Source organism: Heptranchias perlo, chromosome 6 (genome assembly GCF_035084215.1).
Source record: "Heptranchias perlo isolate sHepPer1 chromosome 6, sHepPer1.hap1, whole genome shotgun sequence".
NCBI lineage: Eukaryota > Metazoa > Chordata > Chondrichthyes > Hexanchiformes > Hexanchidae > Heptranchias > Heptranchias perlo.
This window is the reverse complement of record NC_090330.1, coordinates 20511558-20532294: the sequence shown is the minus strand read 5'-3', so window position 1 is coordinate 20532294 and position 20737 is coordinate 20511558. Positions and strand designations below refer to the sequence as shown.

The window sequence follows — 20737 nt, the reverse complement described above, 5'->3', positions numbered from 1 at the left end:
GCAGTCAAATATGGTATTTGGGATCAAAAAAGTAATAAATAATACTCTTGCCACAGTGTTATATTGAAGGATAATGGCCTGTGTCTACTCCCACTTTATTCACAATGCAGCAAAGCCACATTAGACAAAACAAACATAAAATTAATTCACCTTTGTGACGCAACGGGGTAAAATTTCAGTATGGTCCGTTTTTGTGCACAAAACTGGCAATGTGCTTCCAGTGCACACCCGAACCAGGAGGCTCGAGGCCTGACAAAAATTGGACCTCAGGCCTTATTTTAATATTAGCGGCAAGCTGCCGGCACCTATCATACCTGCAGAGGCAGCGCACCTGTTTGCCGGGATCCAATTTGGGCCTGTGGCCTCGCCAGCAGCAGCCCTCAAGTAAGTCCTGGGGGAGGGGAGGAGAATGGGAGTGGGTCAGAGCGTGAGCGACATCAGATCGCAGTAGTGCTGTGGCACCAGGAGGCCAACACCAGGTAAGTATTAAAAAAAAACTTACATTTTAGGTGGCAGCCTCCAGCTGCCCCTTTAACAACTACTGGTTAGGCCACATATAGACCAGGTGATACTGAGCGGAGCAGTCCTGGCGCCTACTCCACTCTATGCTGCCAAATTTCCTGGAGAGGTCCTGAAATAGGTGTTGGGCCACTTGCATACGTAAATAAGGGCCCTAACACCTATTTCAAGGGGTGTCACGCATGCCTGGGAAGCCGCCTTCACCAATATGGCGGTGCCCGTACCCCAGACACAGATCGGACGTGGGATGTCGCGCCCTGAAATTTTCCTTGTTGCCCCCATTTTACACCAGCAAAATGGGCACAAGGAATGATTTCCCCCTCCCCCAATACTTCAAGTGGGAAAATGCAGTTCAAATACATGAAGCCTTTTACCCCTTAATCAGAAAAAGATAACAGTAACACAATTCAGATTCTGTAACAGAATTTATATACATTTATTATGGCTCCATACGATAACAGCAACGATTGTTCTTGTGTCTTTTAATGTACACTATCAGGCACTTGTCTATGAAACAATATATTTAGTTACAGCCTACATTATTGAAAAGATATAAAGTGGTGAAACTTTCAAGTACTGCTACAGTCTGTAGTACTGGAGCAAGCATTATTTACATGCCAGTTTCAGGTTACTGTTGGTCTGCCGAACATCCGTCAAAAGAAGGGTCAGTTTTGTGCAAATTGATTTTTTTTATATATAAAACCTACTCATATTGCAACTTTTATTTATAAACTGGATGCAATAGATAAGTCACATATAACTCGATTATAAGTTAATAAATGTAAGTACTTAAATTTCAGTTAATGATTCATAAAAGTATGTTTATTAAAACATTGTTTTAAAAAAGCTTAAGTGCAATTAATTTATGTTGAAAAACAATTGGTCCAATGATGTTTTCTTCCCTCTTCCTAGGGATGCTCTGCTGACTGATCAGCCATTTACATCAAGCAGTACATAACATCCATTAGTTGTACTGAAAAAAAAAGTATTGGTTTATCAAAAACAGTATGATTTTCATTACTAACTTCTAAATAAACTTTATATACCATGTATGGTTACATATAGCTATATCTGAAACAATACATCTTTCTGTTACATTTAAAATATCTGAATAACTCTATTTTATAATATACTTTTAACAGTACAAATCTGCAAAAAATTCAAAGTTAAGACTTTGTATGCATAGATAAGATCTGCACATTTCACAGAGCAATCAATCATTTACAATTAAGGTAGTTCTACTTAAAGCTTTCTGAGCTTCTATATTAAGATGACCAATGAAATACAGTTATGAAACTGTACAAGCATCTAGATGAGAATAGGTAACACTTTGTGGTACTTTAAATTTAGTATAACGTTAAGCAGAATGAAAACTTGTATAAGAAATCTGATTGTTAAATAATTGAACAAAAAATGTAACACAAAAAAAACTTACAACTTTACATTAGTCCCTGCGCAAAAATCCACATCAGGCAAAACTGATTAAATTTAGAAAATTCTTATGCTTTTATGAGTTTTGTTGTATATTTACAAAAACAGCAAACACCATCACTTAATAGCACCCCCTAGGATGTAAAAATCTAACAGCATACGTACAAAAATCTTATTTTAATCCAGTTAATATAAAAAAAATCTGAAGGTGCACGATGCCCCTAATTTTTTTTTCTGTGATTCTGTAAACTCATGAAGGGAGGAAAAAAGACACAATCTTACATGACCTGCAGTACTTGTTTTCTTTAAACATAATGCAAATAAAATCACGTTAACAATGTCAATGCGAATCTCTAATTTTTCATTCCTAAACCATTTACTTATCAAACATATCAGTTTATGCTCAAATAAAACCCCATTATAACACTGAATGCCATCTGATCTAGCTGTCAATAGTGCGCTGTAACAAACTTTATGAGCTGAATAGATATTTGCACCTTTCAGGTGTTTGCTTTGCCAAAAACTGTGTAACTGTGGCATTTTATATTCAATATTTTCAAGAGTATGACTTTCACCTTTAAAGATTTTTTCTGCTGTCCCTAGTGATCTTCGGGACCATGTGCTATCTGGGGTTCACCCATCGATGGGCCTCCACCAATACGGCTATGAAAACTAACTGCTAGGAGGTGTGCCAGTGATTACAGTCACTTTGCTCCCATTCCATCAGCAAAGTGACTAGTCTTTGCTTGAGGTATCTCCATGGCAGCACAGCTGAGATTGAAAACTCAACAATTTTTTGGAGGGGAGAAGGGAATGGAATGTGGGACTTGGCGTTCCAACAGATGCACCTAGGCGCTTAAGTACTGTAGCTGCCACCAGAGCTGTGAAAATAGATTATTTACTGGTAATCCTTCTCACAAACTTGACCCTGATAGTTTGAGAGAGAGAGAGAGAGAGAGAGAGACGAGAGAGCAGAGAGAGAAAAAATATGAACTTGGATTTATATAGCTCCTTCATGTTGCCTGGACGTCCCAAAGCACTTTACAACCAATGGATTACATCTAAAATGTAATCACTGTTATGTAGGCAAACACAGCAGCCAATTTGAGTTCCCACAAACAGCAAATGAATGAATGACCATATGATCTTGTTTTAATGATGCTGGTTGAGGGATGAATGTTGGCCAGGGCACCAGGAGAACTCCATGCTCTTCTCTGCATAGTGCCTTGGAATCTTTTACAGCCATCTGATCAACAGACTCAACATCTCACTTAAAAGATAGCGCCTCTGACAATGCAACACTCCGCCATTACTACGTTGAAATGTCAGTCTAAATGATGTACTCATATCCATAGTGGGGCTTGAAATCAGGACTTAGAGGTGAGAGGGCGACCACTGAACTAAGCTGATACTTTGAATACCAAGCGGCCACCAAAGTGGATGTCAGCAAGAGAATCTAGATCTGTCGCCTCATTTTAATTCATGCTTCAATAAACTAGGATTAGCAAGCAATGGTTTGAAATTCTACATTTTGGGACACAGCCTCTGATAAAAATAAATACATGTGGCTCTGCATGACCCTCCCTCTCAATGGCATTCTACACACAGATGCCCCTTTCTCCTCAAACAACTGCAACGGAAATTATACAGGTCTTACTTGTGTAGCTATACACAATGTGATGATGCCAAGGGTGAAAGTAAACCAGTTAGGTGGCCTTCTTCACAGAGAGGGCTGCACCTCCTGGTATATTTGGAGAATGTACATACGAGGAGGACTAGGTGTGGCTATCTTGCAGATGTCATCCAAGCAATTGGTTGTGAGTTGAGCATAAGATGGTCCCATTCCTTTAGTTGAATGGTCTTCTAGAGATGAGTAGCTAGTGAGCAACAAGAATTAAATTCACTCCGCTATCCATTTGGAGAGCTGAAGTTTCAAACTACTTGTGGATAAGCAGACTAGAACTTAGTCATTCCCATATTTGATCAGGATAAACTGAGTAAAGCTGAATAGTATAAAGAGGCTGGAGGTTGGTACACATCAAGAAAACCTGCTGCATTAGAAACAACTAGTAAATGAACCACAAGTAGTATGACTATTCTACTTGCACATTTCAAAAAAAACTAGGGACTCAAAAGGGTGCTGATCCATCACAAAACAATCTATCACCTAAGGAAGAATCTAGAGAACTTTTTCAGCTGAGGCTCAATTCCCTAGCTTTGGGACAAGATCAGAGTTGTGGAGCAATGAGTTTATAATCTCGACATATTACTTTGAAATCAATTTGTACAGGTCAAGTGCTGGTTTAATGTGTTTAAGCCATAGCCAGAAACATCTTAGCAAGATCATCTCATATACTGCAAAAAAAAAATCTGCACTTGGTTGAAATTATTGATGCATAGGCCATCAAGGTCAACTTCCTCAATGATAAGATGGTTCTCAACATCAAGGCAGATTGTGGTACTGCAACACTAATGTTTATGTCTAAAACTGAAGAACTAGGTAGAGAGCTAGTATGTCAGTGCCAAATAACCACTTTTTACTTCCAGGAGTCTTCAACTGGTTTTAGCAGAGGAGATGAACAGAAGCCCTTTCTCTTGTACCGAGGTGGTCAAGTGAAATCTTTATACTGGCAGAAGTTTGCCTGGGCCTTATGTTTGGGAGAACAAATGTTAAAGAAATAGTAAAACCTCTCCTCGATGGTCTGAAGATTGCAGCCTTACAATGGCAATATTCCTTCATGTGGTGTTCCTCAGACTGCAGAGGTAGCAGCCATGGTTGTCACTCTATGGATACTTGTAACTACAATGAGTGCTACAAATAAAACATTAAATGCCAGCTAAGAGAGAGCAAAAGCAATTTTATATAAATTAAAAGTCAGTCTTAAGATACAAAAAAATGTTGGTAATTTTTTTTTGAAATATTGTTTTTTTTTTACTAAGAACTATTTGACTTAAATGTTAAAAACCAAATCACTCAGCTAATTTTCAACTTTACTAAAAGTCATAATACCTGAGGACAGTGGGGAAGAAGCAAACCTCAGGCTACTCTGAAATAGTCTTGTAATTTATATAGGATGGCAGCATGTGGGTAGTGACATGAAGGCACAAGACACATTCCCACATTTGCGGAGTTTATGTGGAGATAGTGAGGGCCCAGTCGAAAGGATAGCATAGCTATCTACAAACTATGTAATAATGTATTGGAAATATAAAAACACACTGCACTTTGAAAAGCAAAATTGTACATCATTAAGCACATTAGAAGAGTCTGTTTATATTTTGAACTAAATTGCATAAAATGCATTACAAATCTCCTAAAATAAAAAGTAATTATTTGAATATTAAACACTTAGAGGGTCATTTTAAACCAACCTGCCCAGCGGGAAACTGATGGGTTTGATTTCAATAGAAAGTAAAAATCGGGCAGGGTGTAAAATGGGCGGCCAATCCGATCCAGTTTCCGCCAGATGAGTTAGGTTAAAATTTCCCCCCCTAGCATTCCAAGAGCAGTCTTTAAATTTGACAAAAAACAGTGGTACAAGATCTTTTAAGATTCGATTTTAAAAAAAATTCCTGTTTGTGTATTAGCAGACGGTCAAGTTCGTACAAACTTCTACATGTTGGACCATATCTTTATTGATGGAGTATTTTGAAATGGGCCCGTCATCTGAAGTGGATGCTCAAAAAATCAAGTTGCTAGCATTGCAAGCCCAGTAGGTATAACAAAAGCCAGTCAGCAGCAATAACATATTAGATATGCAAGCAGTCTGTCCAAAAGGCTTAAAGGCAGAATATCACTAATACAATTATATGTCACTTCAAAGTGACACATGCTTGGAAGTTGAACCTAACCTTAACAGCAGGTCAGTCTTATTTCTCAGCGGTGAAGGTCTTGCCACCATAATGTAATGATGGTGTTTTAAAATCAAATGGTAAGTGTGTTATTTGCATTGTGATTTTCACAATACACTACTGGAATTCACTGATCAAGTTTAGGGACTCAGGGGCAGAGTTTGTTACAGCCATAGTTAACAACCAGATCAGGCCCATGTAATGCTCATAATTAAAAAAGAAAATTGTTAATTAAGCACACAATGCACATATGTTTGGAAATGACATTCTGTAGTGAGTTTGGCACTTTGTAACCAAACAGTTCCAAATTCCAGAGGCCTTATCTAGAGCAGCACATAACCTGCAAACATTGGGCAAACATCCTGTGCAGGAAAATGTTCCATGCTGCCAAGTATGATGAAAGGGAAAAGGGAGCATTTATCAAGAGAATTCAGTGAGGGTGAAGGACATCTTTGGACTGCTTTTCACAATTCCTGATGTCAAATCCAGTCTGGGTGCCTTCAGAGAAATCTACTTTAATGAAAAAAAGAAAAACAGTGTCAAACACAAAAAGGCAGAAACCTGTTCAACTGCTGAAGATTAAGCCAAGCGAGACTAATACTTGTAATAATTCATAAATAGGGCACTGTCCTTAAACTTGATCTTAAACTTTCAACTACAGTTCAGACATTGTTTAAAAAAATAAATCAGAACTCAGGTGAACTCTCAGTTGCTGGGTAGAACAAAACAAACTAAACCCCTTACACGAGAGAAATTCAGAACTGTTCTATTTCACCGAGAATCCTCTGGCCAGGTTTGGCTTGCACTTTTAAAAAAAAAACTCAGTTCAATTTAAATGAATACCAGCTCTTATTTACTATCATAATATCCTCACTACAGTAAATCCTAGTAATCAAGGGGTGAGTACAAGACTGTAATCTAATCTCAGAGATTCAATCGACTGTTAAAACTGCTAGAGCAAAGCTCAAGCCATTATAAATCATCAGAACCTCTCAATTAGATTACAACCTTGTAAAATGGACTCTCAGGTATCGGTTGCTTTGTAAATATAAAAAAGCACTATTGCCAAAATTAACCCCTTAATTACTCTAGCAATTTCTATACTTACTCTTCTATACACGATGTGGTCAAATATATCCATACATTTAGCAATTTTAAATATTTCATATTTGTCAGGAATAGTTTGCCTGCAGTAAACTTAATATACACATTCTGTAATTAATGTTTAATTTCTTAGTAAATAAATATGGGATTAATTAGGATATACATACAGTATTGCATATCATCTATGACATGAAGCTGCAACACCTCAATACTCATATTTATTGAAATGTACCTACAAATATTCCCACTGAACAAGCTTTGTTTATTGTTTTGAAGACACAATGCATGCATATATTAAGTAGGAAGGAGGTACTACCATGACCCATTGTTTTAAAAAAAAACTGTCAATGAACCTAAAATAAACTGAAGTACTGCATGTACAAAAATACAGAACAGACTTCACAGGAGGTGGGTACAAACTCATGTCCCAATCCTCTGTGGTTGCACCATCCAAATAAATGTGGTCATATTGTCTAAAGGAGGAAATGTGCAGAAGCTTTCTTCCCTGCATGTGGTTGGGGGGAGGATGTTACATATAAGGAAAGAAAAATAAAAGATCAAACTTGCATTTATATGGTGCTTTTCATATCCTCAGGATGTCCCAAAGTGCTTCATAGCCAAGTGAATTACTTTTGAAGTGGTTGTTTTTGTAGGCAAACGTGGCAGCCAATTTGCACACAGCAAAGTCCCACAAAGATCAAATGAGATAACTGACCAGCTAAACTGTTTTGGCAGTGCCGTTTGGGGGAGAAATGACACCATATGAACTTCTTGCTCTTCTAACAGTGTCATGAGATTTTTCATGTCCAGCTGAACAGGAGATGGGACCTTGATTCAAAGTCTCATCTGAAAGACAGCACCTCTGACAATGCAGCACTTCCACAGTACTGGTCTTAAGTGTTAACTTAGATTAGTTGCTCAAGTGTTTGGGCTTGAATTCTCAACCTTCTGAGCCAAGCTGACACCAGCAGTGAACTTGGGGGCAGTTTTCCTGACATTAATCAACTACAGAATAATGTTCTGAGACCAGAAAAACAGGAGACAAACTCAAGAAAAGTGATTTTTTTTTTGGGCTGAGGGAAGTTAACTTAACTCCTGAGTGGATAATAGTAGCTGTTGTTTTATGCTCAGTGATTTTTCACAAGTATGAAAGGGGTTTTGCAGGTATATTGTATTTTCTGTCAAAGCTCTGAAATTCTGTTGCTTCACTCTTGCACTAAGCAAGGCATTAACTGATACTTTAAGACTGAAATAGCACCCACTACAAAAACCAAAAGATTCTCATTTTGCACTATTTATACAAGATTCCTTGTGCTATACATTACAAAACCACCTTTAATGGACGGAATTGCAAATTCAGAAACTGCAGTAATGAGTTCTTTACAAAAATTCTGGGGGTCGATTTTAACTACTCACCTGGTGGAAACCAGACAGGTAGGTAGTTAAAATCAACCAGGTGACTTATCTACCAACATCCCACCTGAATTCCACCACCTTTGATCTTAATCTGCTCTTCTGAGCAGGCGGCAAGCCGGCAGGGTTCTTCTTTAAATATGCAGATCGGGGTCCGATGACATCAACGAGCCCTGACTGCTATTTTAACTCTTATGTGATCGGGGATGCCACTGCAGCTTCCCACCAGGTGAACTCTGGTGAAAAGAGGGTCAGAAATAGAAGAAGCCACTAAAAGTAAGCTTTTTTACTTTCCATGGTGAGGCCAGGAGGAGCAGGAGTGCCCCTTACCTGACTCCTGGTGGACAGACAAGAGCCCTCCCAATTTCCACAGGCAGGCAGCCACTTCCCTTATTCTGCCACTAGTGGACGGGAATCTAACTGAAATCAGCAGCTTCCCACCAGTTATATTCCCCCCTCCCCCGAAATTAGTTATTTCCCCGAATGTCAATTTTACACAAGACTGTATCCTTTGTGTTGTCCCATGACAGATAATGTATTAAAGGGATACTGCACACAGTATCATGTTACCACTTATTTTTATTCTTCCGGTTTAAACTGAGTGACACTTCAGAATTTTAATCTCACTAACATTAATAAACCTAAAATGAGAGCATGCAGTTTTGTTGTGAAATCTAATACCCACCTCTCGGTAAAATTTAGCCGGATACCCAGCTATGTGTGGATGCCTTTGAACTGTTTGAATAGCCTTGGCTATTCAGTACAGAGTCAAAGTTAAAATCTAGAGTATCAGCATCCATAAGATCATTACGAATAATGGACTCAACATCACAGTCCAGCCTTTCAATGAACATATCGTCCAAATCACTAGGGAGCTTCTCCTGATTCACAGCAGCAAGATTCATTCTTCCGTAACCACCGTTGCTGTTAATAGAGTATGGATCCATTGCATTTAGTTGCAAAGACATAGGCACTTGTAGCTGATTTTTTGGTATGGACAGATGTCGCATATTTGAGGGATGAGTCATGATGCTCACTGTATGAGGTAAGGCACGGCCATTCATTGCGACCGAATGTTGACTATGTACTGAATGTTGCTGGGCGCTGGGGTTCATCATCTTGGTGTGGGCATATGAAGACATCACTGTTGTGGGGATCATCATATTTTGACTGGCCATCCTACTACTAGCTTGTGATACCACAGGATCCACTTGTGGTAACATATCACTATGCGGTGGTGAGTCAGAAGTTAGTAACTCTTTAAGGAGTCCTGTTGGACAGTTATATTGGGTGATGGGTCCAAAGTTCTGTTTGTTTTCTTGAAGGGTCTGCATAGGAATTTGCTGTAGGGAATTCATACTGCTTTGGGCATACAGGCATTTTCTGTAATCTGGGGTCTGTGAACCAATGGCTGTGTTCTGAGGTGCAAAAGAATAGCCAGTGCTTTGCTGCATTAGTGATGCTGATGAAGGCTGGGTAGATGCTACCATTGATGAATTTGGGGACAAAAGATTTAAGTTGTCCAGAAGATCCTCCATTACATTTTCAGACATGGAATTGTTCATAGAACTAGTCATCTCACTTAGACTTGGTAGCGTTGATGCCATTTTACTGGAGGTACCAGGGTAGACTAAGGGTGACATTTGATGAACCTCACTATCCCCAATATCTTCCTGTTCTGGCATAATAGGTGACAGCCTTCCACTCAATGTGCTAGCATTTGAACCAGTTCTAGTTCTGAAAGTGGTCCAGGCATCAAAATCATCATTACTGTGGGAGTTAGGACTTCCAGGCCATTTTGAGAACTGTGTGCCCGGACTATCGGCACTGCCATCTTGCCCTGCCTGAAGTGCTGCCTTTTTCTTAGCTGCTCTCCCTCTGCTTTTCGCAAACTTGCTGTTGTTATCCATGGACGCTGCTCTTCTTCTTGGAGATTTCCCACTCTTTCCCCCTTCAGGATTCAGCATCCACCAAGAACTCTTGCCAGTTCCTTCATTCTGAACTCTTACAAACTTGCTGTGCAGTGACAGATTATGACGGATTGAATTCTATAAAACAAAATACAAATCATGGAGTCAGAACCACTTTTTCAATGTACTGACTGCTTTAATAGTTCGAAGTTCCTTCATAAACTGCCTTAAATTGGGGGGAAAGAAAACTCCAAGTTAACCAAATCATTGGGGTAAAGTAATGTATAGTTTGTGTTTATTTAGCTTTTACAGCTAGTCAAACAAGCAGGCATGACTGGAAGCAGAACCTTTAGTCTGTGTGCCCAATTACACTACATGGCTGTAGACAAGTACAAAACTTTACATTAGTCATAGTTTGGCTCAGTGATTAAAAGAGAATGAAAATTTAGCTTTCCAAGCCAGTTATTTTGCAGGAGGTATTTTGGAACTAAAATTGTGGGGTCATGCAGCATTAATTTAAAAAACTGCACATAATATATAATACATGCACCTTCATACACTTCCCCAACGGTCAGTTCCTTTATGCATTTTGCTAATCAGTGCTAGAATTAACAATCATCTTATTCTATTTTAGTTAAATGTGTTGGCTAATTGTCTTCATTATCTCTATGATTTTAACAGTTATAACAATGGGCTGCCATGAGGGTGGAACTAGCATTCATTATGACAGAAAAACCATAACCCAAAAAATGAAGCTTTGGTTCAGCTTTTAAAATTAGTAATATGAGATTCAGTCTGTTTTGCTTTACCCACCCACGATAAATATAGGTTTCGAGCAACATGTTGCTAGTGTCTGGAATGCAGACCAACAAAATTGAGGGGGGGCTTTGGGGGGGTGGTGGGAAGAGAGAGAGAGAGAGAGAGAGAGAAGGTTGGTAGTAAGCTAGCATTAGCTTCAATCGCTTGGTCAATTAAACTAAAACAATGTGGTCACATGACTATTTAGGTTTCTAAGTTTATAGTTCATTATATTTATACACACTAACTTTCAGATGTGCCACAATTGTGTAAAATGGATTTCAGGTGTAATATATAGCAACAATGTTAAAACTAATATATTATATCCCAACTGAAAGATACTATATGATTTTCCACGTACAGCAGAATAAAGCAGTTCATATTTTGATATCTTCTATTCCTCTCCCCCAAAGGAAAAAAAACAGGCAGTGGGACAAAAAATGCTTTAAAAGCACAAATATCACAGCACATCTCCTTGAACAATGAAAAACTTGCATTTTGTGTTAAAAATTAGAATATTTGGTCAAACATCCTGTATCTAGACACCAATGCCATCCAAGCAAATACATTTTGTGAAGAATTGCGCATATGGAAAATCAACTGCTGGACAATGCAGAAATTCGACAACGTCCTTTCAACTCCAAAATATAACTGATCACCTACAGCTAATTTCTGGCACATCTACAACAGTCCGCATATCTTCAGGCAACATCTCATTTGGTTTGCTCAGCATCATCACGTCTAGTCTCTAATGTTTAACAAGGGGCAAAAGATTTACGCGTCTGCTAAACAGTCTTGATCCCAACTGATGTATACTACCATTTTGTGGAACTTTTATTGCATCATATTTTTCCCGCTTCTTTTTTTTTCTTTATTTATTCATGGGATGTGGGCGTCGCTGGCGAGGCCGGCATTTATTGCCCATCCCTATTTGCCCTTGAGAAGGTGGTGGTGAGCCGCCTTCTTGAACCGCTGCCGTCCGTGTGGTGACGGTTCTCCCACAGTGCTGTTAGATAAGCACATACAGACTGCTGAAAACGGTTATGTCAATACTTGAAAATTAGGCTGGTTTTACACTTTTAAGAACATTTTAGACTGCTTTGAGCGCTAAGGTTTTCTCTTTGTTCCCCCCTGCTGCCGCATTCTTTTTGTTGTCTGCTTTTTCTTTATTCACCTCTCTCTTTGTAGAGCCACAATGCAGCCGCACCTAATTTGTATGGTAGTTCCTTATCTGCTTCTGGAGCTGCTGGGACTAGTTATGGGACTGTCATTGTTTAAATTTAGAAGCACAATCTACTATTGTAGATTGTTCTTGATTAAAAAAAAAATGTAATCCCCATTTTATGAGCTGATTATACTTCCCAGGTGGAATGCTAGAGAATGCTTTCTCTATGCCAGTGTTCTATTGTACCTGTGTTCCACACATTGAGGACAGAACTTGTGCAATACATAGTTAGTGGCTACACACCCTTTAACTTTAAATAATTTCTTTATGAAAAAATGTTCATAATTCAGCAATTTTAAAAAAAATCATGTTCCACTGTATGCAAAAACATTAGCAGCAGGACCAAGGACATTAAATTAATCACTTATGGAATGAAATCTGTTGGAGGTCACAACAACATTGCCTTATCTACACACAGTTAGCTGTTGATGGTGGGCCTCCTTTCGCTTTTTAGTAAAAACAATTAAGACACCTAGAGAGGACCTGGCTCAGCCTGCAACAGTTAGATCAATGGGTGAGTTTTCAGGTCATACTTCCAGCCAACAGTGCTGTCTCCTGGTGCTGCCAAACAATAAAGTATTTTTTTCCTAACAGGAAAAGGTCTGCAGGGTTGCTACATAAATTCCTGTTTTTCATACAAAACGCAGGCCATTAAAGAAGCTGTAATTTACCAACTTGGAAAAAAAATGATTAAGAGGTAATCTTATGAAAATATGTCCTGCTGTTAATGATGTTGTGTCTGCCGACCACTCCAGACACAAACACAAACCCATGAGTGTCTAGCTTCGCCAAAGGAACTTGGCAAGGGAGATAATCTGGCTGACAGATTTTAGCATTTTTTCTCACTTTTCTGGGCACTGCGCATCGAACAATCTTTCCACGCTGCGTTCTGCCTCAGATACACAACCTGCCGTGAACTTCCACATGGGACAGTTGGGACTTCAAAAAAAAAATCTAATTATAGATGTTTCCACTTGCCTAGCTTATACACAACAACACTGGGATAATATGTTACTCTTAATGGTTTGACTGGATGTAGAATCAATTAATTTTATGGGGAATGCCAAAATTTCCTTGTTGGACGCCAGAATATGATTCAGAGCCCTACCTGAGCAAAAACAAGACATAAAATAACTTTAAAACAATGTGTAGAACAACTGGCTTGCAAGGATACACTAAATAAGCATCAGCTTCAGACTTCTACAGTATTTACACAAAAGCAGCATTGTTCATGATCATGGTAAAGATAAAAGTGGTGATGAAGAGCAGCGTATAAAATACATTGATGCTGACTGTTGGCCTTGTTTCAAGGCCACATTCTTGGTATATTTTCAGTGGATTCTGTCATTGAGATAATGCATACTACCCACAGACAAAATTCAAGTCTGTACTGGATGTTTTTACGAACGGCATGCAAAATTTAGGTCACAGTTAAAATCCTTCATGGATGAACTTCAATGACTCAGGGACTATCCAAAATAACACGAAAGTTTTTTCTACTGAACAGAATTCCCATTAAATTCTTTAAAAGTGCATTCAAGTTTGCTACCAGTTAGCACCAATCTTGACATCTGTATATATATTATATACATTTGTGCCAATCAATTTATACCCCACCAAGGTGGACTTAAGCATGTACTAAGACAGAAATCTTTGTGCAGTGTTAAGAGGTCAGTGCACAGTTATAGATACTGTCTTTCAGTGATGTTGTTAAAAGGACCGCCCGAACCCCAACCATTCTGGTAGATGATCTAGATTCCACGCTACTAATCACAAAACGGGTAACTTTAGTGCCCTAGCCACTATTTCCAAAAAACAGAAACATGGTGCTCCGATTCCCCCAAGCCCCTAATATAAATACGGCTCACTATCTTAATGGATTACAGCAAATATATAGCACTGTGAAACACAACAGACAGTCAAAAACATTTTATATTTCACAGACATGATAATTTATGGGACTCATTCCCTAGTGTTCCTTTATGGCGAATGTTAAGAAACTCAATTGGGGATTGGCCTGATGATATTAACGTCCAAAACTTAGCCTTACCTCCCAACATCGTCTCTCTCTTCCACTGAAAGCAGTGATCAAGAAGTGGAGATGATGGTGCTGAAGCCCAAAGTTAAATTTGACAGCATGCTGTAGCAACCCACGTCAGGAGCAACAAAAGGATGGCAACCCAATTAAAAGCCCACAAGACTTTTAAATAAATCCTCATTATAAATGTTAAAAAAGATATTTTTCTCACGACTACTTCAGGATAGGGTTATTGTAGGACCTCACTATGGAGTATTTTTGCATAAAAGTGTACACAGAATACAACAAAGCACACACTGTATTACACACAAATTACCACCTAGTATTTAAAAGTGCTCACAGTTTTATGTCTTCAGATCTGACCAACAAAGTCACAATCCTGTTCTGGCAGGTCGACCTTTACCTTTTTTGTTGCCTATGTATTTACCTCACAGCCTGCTAGTTACCAAATAATTCTCATCGCTATTTATATTCAAGAGGTTTTCAAATAGTCCAGTTTGTCATTTATTTTCTCATTATTTCTGCTGTGTGAATTTTCTGCTTGTATAAGATTGGTAATATTTTATTACTATTGCTATATTTTAAAACTATTTTATTAAAGCCAAATCAGCAATAAGGTTTTACAGTATTCTAGCTGCTCTCAGCAAAACAGTTATTTTGAATTAAGACTTTAATAAATGTTATAAACCACAGTAATCCTTTTAATTAGCAATTTTTTTTACACCAAGCACATTATTGCTAATTACACAAAGTCATTATAAAATCTAGTGCCATTATAAGCTGGAAAGCAAAAACCTAGACAGCAACTACAGCAAGTTATTGTCTAATTAACTGGAACTTAGTAAATGTTAATGCACTTTGCTTGATGACTGACATGGAGACAAGTTTAGACAGAAAGCTCAGTGCTTGCATTTTGCTAAGGAAATAAAAATAAGCTCAAAACACAAAAAAAAACAAAATCAGAAGACCAAAAGGGTAGAAGTTACTTAATCTCACTCCAGCATTCACTACTGAAAGCCAGGTATTACTATTACCCAAATAAGTGAGGACTTATAAAATCAACGCCAGAGGACTCATTGATCAGGATTACAGAAATATTAATTCTCCACAGCTGATGCATCATCTCATTTACAAATTGCATTAGGCAACACATTATATTCTTACAAACAATATGGAGAAAGGTACTGCCAGTGTTACAAACTATGCTGATGACACCAAGTAAGCAGACAGGCAAAGGAGTGGCAGATTGGTTTTAATGTGCACTGTTTTCCATTAGTAACACAATGAAGAGGTACAACTTTGGACGTGGACGATATGTGCAATGGGTGACCCACCATAACACATCGGGCTGGATCTTGCTGGAAAACTAACAGCATGTTAACGACGCATGCTGTTATTAATGTGCAAATTGGCCAGCAAGTTCAGGGGATTAAGTAATACGCCGTGAGTTGCAATTCTCCAGAACATGCTGGTTGATTTACATGTGATGCCATTTGCTTCGCACAAACGGCATCTCACCCTTTGCCTCTCAGTTATTTTTAAGAACCTGCTGGATTTCCACATTAATTGCCCATTAAACTCACAACAGAAAATTAAGTCTGGTAATTAGCAGCGTAAGTACCTTCTTAACATGATAATTATTAATGGAATGACAATCACCCTCTTTGGCCCAGAAAATGAACAACTTAAACTATGGAGTCTCGTTCCTTCAGGTGGTAAATTGTTCTTAGAGATTTTTAGAATTTAAAATGTTTACATTTTTTTTTTCTTACTTTTCCTTTCTATCTCTTATTTTTCTCTCTCTTAATCCAATCTTTCTTTCTCTCTCTTTAGTTCTCTTTCTGTACCTGATTTGACTCTAATTCACCCTTCTTCTCAGTTGTTCCTCGGTTTCTTTTTCAATCCTCAAATCTCATTAGTTAAGGAGATAAACTGTTGGTCCCACCATTCACTAAGGTCTCAGATGCCCCGTTGCCCTCACCACGCCGTCATCAGCTCGCACTTCCAGGAAGTTACGGCACAATATTTTTTGAGCTGAAGGGTGGAGAAAAATGTCTAACTAACGGGGCACGTTCCAGATGCCCTGCTCCAGCAAGATCTGACCCATGATGTTTAAAATGATCTTTTAATGATAACACATTAGTGCAGCAAGTAAGCCTTCAGGGACACCTTCACCAAGTGACTTCTGTGAATAAAAGTAAGATTAGCATCTTTGGATTATGGAAACAATGTGTAATTTTCAAAATGCTGCATTCTATGTGGCATTTCCTAGTCACAGAATATTATAACCAAAATGGTGAACAAAAGCGGCATAATACAGTTAATACTCAAATGTGTTCGTTATTGGTTCCAATGATTACTTGTGTTTTGCAACATGGGCTGAACTTAACCTTCAGTACAGAAAGAGTTTACGACTGGAGAAATATATTTTCAATTAAGGATGTTGCTCCTAACAGTATTTTACGAAACCAAATGCTGAACACTTCTTTACATCTCTATACCACACAAGGTCCGTCTTGACAACTTTCCCAGAAAAGATTTTGCCGTGCCTAGTGACGGAGCAAAACATTTGCAATGTGGTCTGGAGTAGGTGTCAACACGTTCACTCAAAAGGCACACAAACGTGGGGCCTACGCAGCTAAAGGCATGGCCACTGACTGGGGCAAAGGTAAGGGATGATGCACAAGATGCCAAAGTCAGAGGAAGGGAGAGTTTATGGGGGAGGAGAGAGGGGTTTTAGGGCTGGAAGAGGCTAGAGACAGAGAGGGTAAGGCCATGAAGGGGTTTAATGACGATGATGAAAATTTTAAATTGGAGGCATTGGGGGACTGGGAGCCATTGCTGGTCAATGAGGAAATGGATGAAGTGCAAGCAGGTTTTGATACGGGATAGGATATGGGCAGCAAAGTTTTGGATGAGCTGAGATTTACAGAGAGTGGAGGATGGGAAGCTGGCCAGGAGAACATTGGAATAATGAAGTCTGGAGGTGACAAAGGTATGGATGAGGGTTTCAGTAGCATATGGACTGAGATAGGTGACATTACAGAGATCGAAGTAGGCAGTATTTGTGATGGAGAAGAATATACAGTGAGAAGCTCAGCCTGTGGTTGTATAGTCTGGTTCTGCTTAAGATAGTAGCCAAGGAGAGGGATGGAGCTGATGGCTGGGGTATGGAGTTTGTGGCAGAGGCCGAAGGCAATGACTTTGGTCATCCCAATGTTTAGCTGGAGGAAATTGCTGCGTATCCAAGACTGGATGTCTGACAAGCAGTGTGACCGCACAGAGGCAGAGGAGGAATCGAAAGAGATGGTGGAGTGGTAGAGCTGGGCATCAGCAGTTTACATGTGGAAACTGACCCCATGTCTGCAGATAATGTCAGCAAGGGGAAGGGTGTATATGAGGAAGAGGAGGGGGCCAAGCATGGATCCTTGGAGACTCTGAGGCAAATGGTGTAGGGTGGGTAGAGAAGCCATTGCTGGAGATGCTCTAGCCACACTCAGACTGGCGAGAGTGGAACTAAGCCAAGGCAGACCCAACAAGCAGTAAAACAGAGACAAGGCACTGGAGGAAGGTGGCGTGGTCGACCATGTCAAAGACTACACGAAGTTCAAAGAGGATGAGGAGGAATATTGCACCATGCTTACAGTCACAAAGAATGTCATTTTGTGACTTAAAACAGATTTCCCACTACCCTCATCTTTGGATCCAACTTCGTAGTGGTCCTTCCTCGAGGGAGGAGAGTTTTGTCTGTATTTCTGTTTATATTGTTTTAAGTATATAAGGATTGATCAATTCTTCCTTTCCCCACATCCTTACGATTTGTATTGCTCCAAGAAATGGAGCGAAATTCTCTCAGTTCTCAAGATTATGCCAAGATGCTCCCATCATCAAAACATCACTGTCTGTGGAAGTGCACTAAATAAGGGCCACACAAGATACTGCTAAAAAGATTTTTTTTTAAATAGAAAGTAGCATCTCAGATTTTCCTAGCTGGTCTAGGCTGTCTTACTTGTGGCATAAGGAACATAACAAAGAATAGAAACTAAATTTGTAAGATTGTTCAACAAAGAGCAAATATGGCACTGCATTTTTAAAGGGTTAATTTTAGATTTTTCTACACATAAGTTCTGTAAAATCCAGGCTTCATGAACAAAGTAGAGAAAGGAAAGCCCATTTCCTGATCAGATTAAGATGTGCTTTGTTAGTAAAGGAGGAGAAAAATTAATATATCCAATATTACTACCAAATACAACATGTGATTGGTCAATAAATGAGTTAAGATAAAATACCAATCCACCAAAAAGGGAAAATTTCAATGTTCAATGTTTATTAGTGAAGTCCACAAAAGTATAACCATATCAGAAGTACTTTTTCTAAAACTGATGTTCTATATTTACACAGAACAGTTTTGATTTTGGCTGAGTTTTTGTTTTAAGAAGGCACCCTAGCCAATCTCGATTCCTGATGAAACTCCAACTTTAACTGCATCATTAAAAAGGGTTTGATTCCTCCCATCCTAAAAAAGCCTAGGATCCAATTTCACGCAAAATTATTTATCTGGGGAGGTAGTTGAGGGCAACCTGAGGGTTATCGAAACTACATCCATCTATATTTTGTCTTGCCAGAGTGCTCAGACACCCCAGTCAATCGTCCAAAACATGTCTCTTCTACCTTCAAGAACATGTATTGATTTTCAACTCTGATTTTTCCTTCCCTACCCCTTAGGGTGAGTAAATCATTAATGAATCGACATCTTGCCACTTTTGTGGAGCCTCTACACTATCCTGAATTACCTGTAACACTTTCCTATTAAAAAGACCCGCTCTACTTAAAGTTTATACTTATCTCAATTGAAGATCTTCTAAAATGTAATTCTAACGAAATCTAAATCCTTGAAGGTTAGATATAATGGCAGCTGCAATAGTAAGCCTATTACATTAGACAAAGATCATGTGTCGATGTGGGAAATGAACTACAAACCGTATTTGAACAATTAATGATTTAAAATTACAGTCTCATTTAAACTATAGGTAAATGCTTTTTCTGAATAATACACAAACAATTCTTTCTGTAATGAGATTATTTTATGTTAAAGACAGCACTTAGAAACAAGAACCTTTAGTGGCACAAATTAATAAAGATCTGGAAAACATCTATATTAACATCACTTGAGTTGAAGAACTGACTGTCACAAAGGTCGCTGCCATTGAATAGGAACACAGTAGTGTAGGGTAGTGCTTTGGGATTTAGACTGCACTGACTAAAAGACACTCAATTAATCTGCATGTCTTTCCTATCTGTCCTTCCAAATTCCCTTTCGTTATTGAAAGGCCCCACCCAACCTTTCAGCATGGGTGGAGGTGGTGCGGTTGTTTTTCTCATACTTAGGTCAGTAGTAATTGCACACTGTCATGACAAAATTTTTCCTGTCGTTAGCTTCTTGGCTCTCTCAAAAATGTAACTGATGAAAATGAGTATTTGTACAAAATATATTACCCAACTGAATTAAAAAGATCTTTATTTTAGGGGACATACAATCTGTTTTCAGGTCGCCAAAGGTGGCATTTGTATGAAATGTGGAAATAAATAAATGAGGTAATGATTATGAGTAACTCAATAAACTGTCTTGCTCCTTCTGAAGAAACAGATGTGCAGTATAAATTCACACAATTTATACAAGTAAAAGAATTTCCTCATACTAGTCACTGGATTTCTATATCGCTGGTCATAGAACAGGGAATTATTCCAAACCATTTACAGCTAAACTCTGTGGCTCCATAGTAGCAATATTCAGGCTTTAGTATGTTTATTGTAAGGTTTCTCAATTTTTCAGTTTATATCCGACCACAAATTACTCAACAAATCTGCAGAAATTACATCACAATCATTAACCTTCTTGTGTGATCACACACCAAGGACAAGGGGTGCAGCCAGTCACAACGGCATAAAGACTGAGACACACATGGAAAAGATCGCTAGGCTGGAACATTGCATTTCTGGTCTAGGCCTAATTTTATCATCCATATCAGAAGTCACACAAAGTCCAATCGGATCCTCTGTTTTTAACCAAAAGAAGCTGGTTGAAAACATTATTAATTAAGACGTTGAACTGTCCTTTCCTAACTGAAATTAAGGACATTTACTTAACTATCTAACTGTACCTCATTCCTGAGGGGGTTTGACAGGGGTAGATTTTCAACTTACCACTCAGGCATAAAACTGGCGCTGCGGATCAGCAATGGAAATGAAAACCAGGCAGTTTCTATAACGGATGGTCAATCATCACGTCAGCTTTATGCCCAGGCAATAAGTTGAAAATATCCCCCATGATGTTGAACTGTTTTAGTAATGGAAACTACGATTTCAAGACTAGTTTCGTGGGGTCAGCACACTCTTAGACACTACTTCCATTATTATTAAAACAGCTGTCCTTGCATAGCAAATTAA

General features: G+C 38.7%; 1 protein-coding gene across 2 annotated transcripts in view; it reads right to left on the bottom strand.

The window, feature by feature from the left end:
• Positions 1-931: 931 nt before the first annotated feature.
• LOC137322812 (forkhead box protein O1-like) overlaps positions 932-20737 on the bottom strand; it is an 84486-nt gene continuing 64680 nt past the window's right edge. The window contains exons 2-3 of one of the 2 annotated variants that reach the window (XM_067985894.1): positions 9005-10367; positions 932-6315 (exon numbers count right to left, since the gene is read on the bottom strand). In XM_067985894.1, the coding sequence (XP_067841995.1) occupies positions 9018-10367 (1350 nt within the window). In that variant the 3' untranslated portion in view covers positions 932-6315; positions 9005-9017. The remainder of the gene's footprint in view (positions 6316-9004; positions 10368-20737) is intronic. The other variant, XM_067985893.1, reaches the window with a different exon arrangement.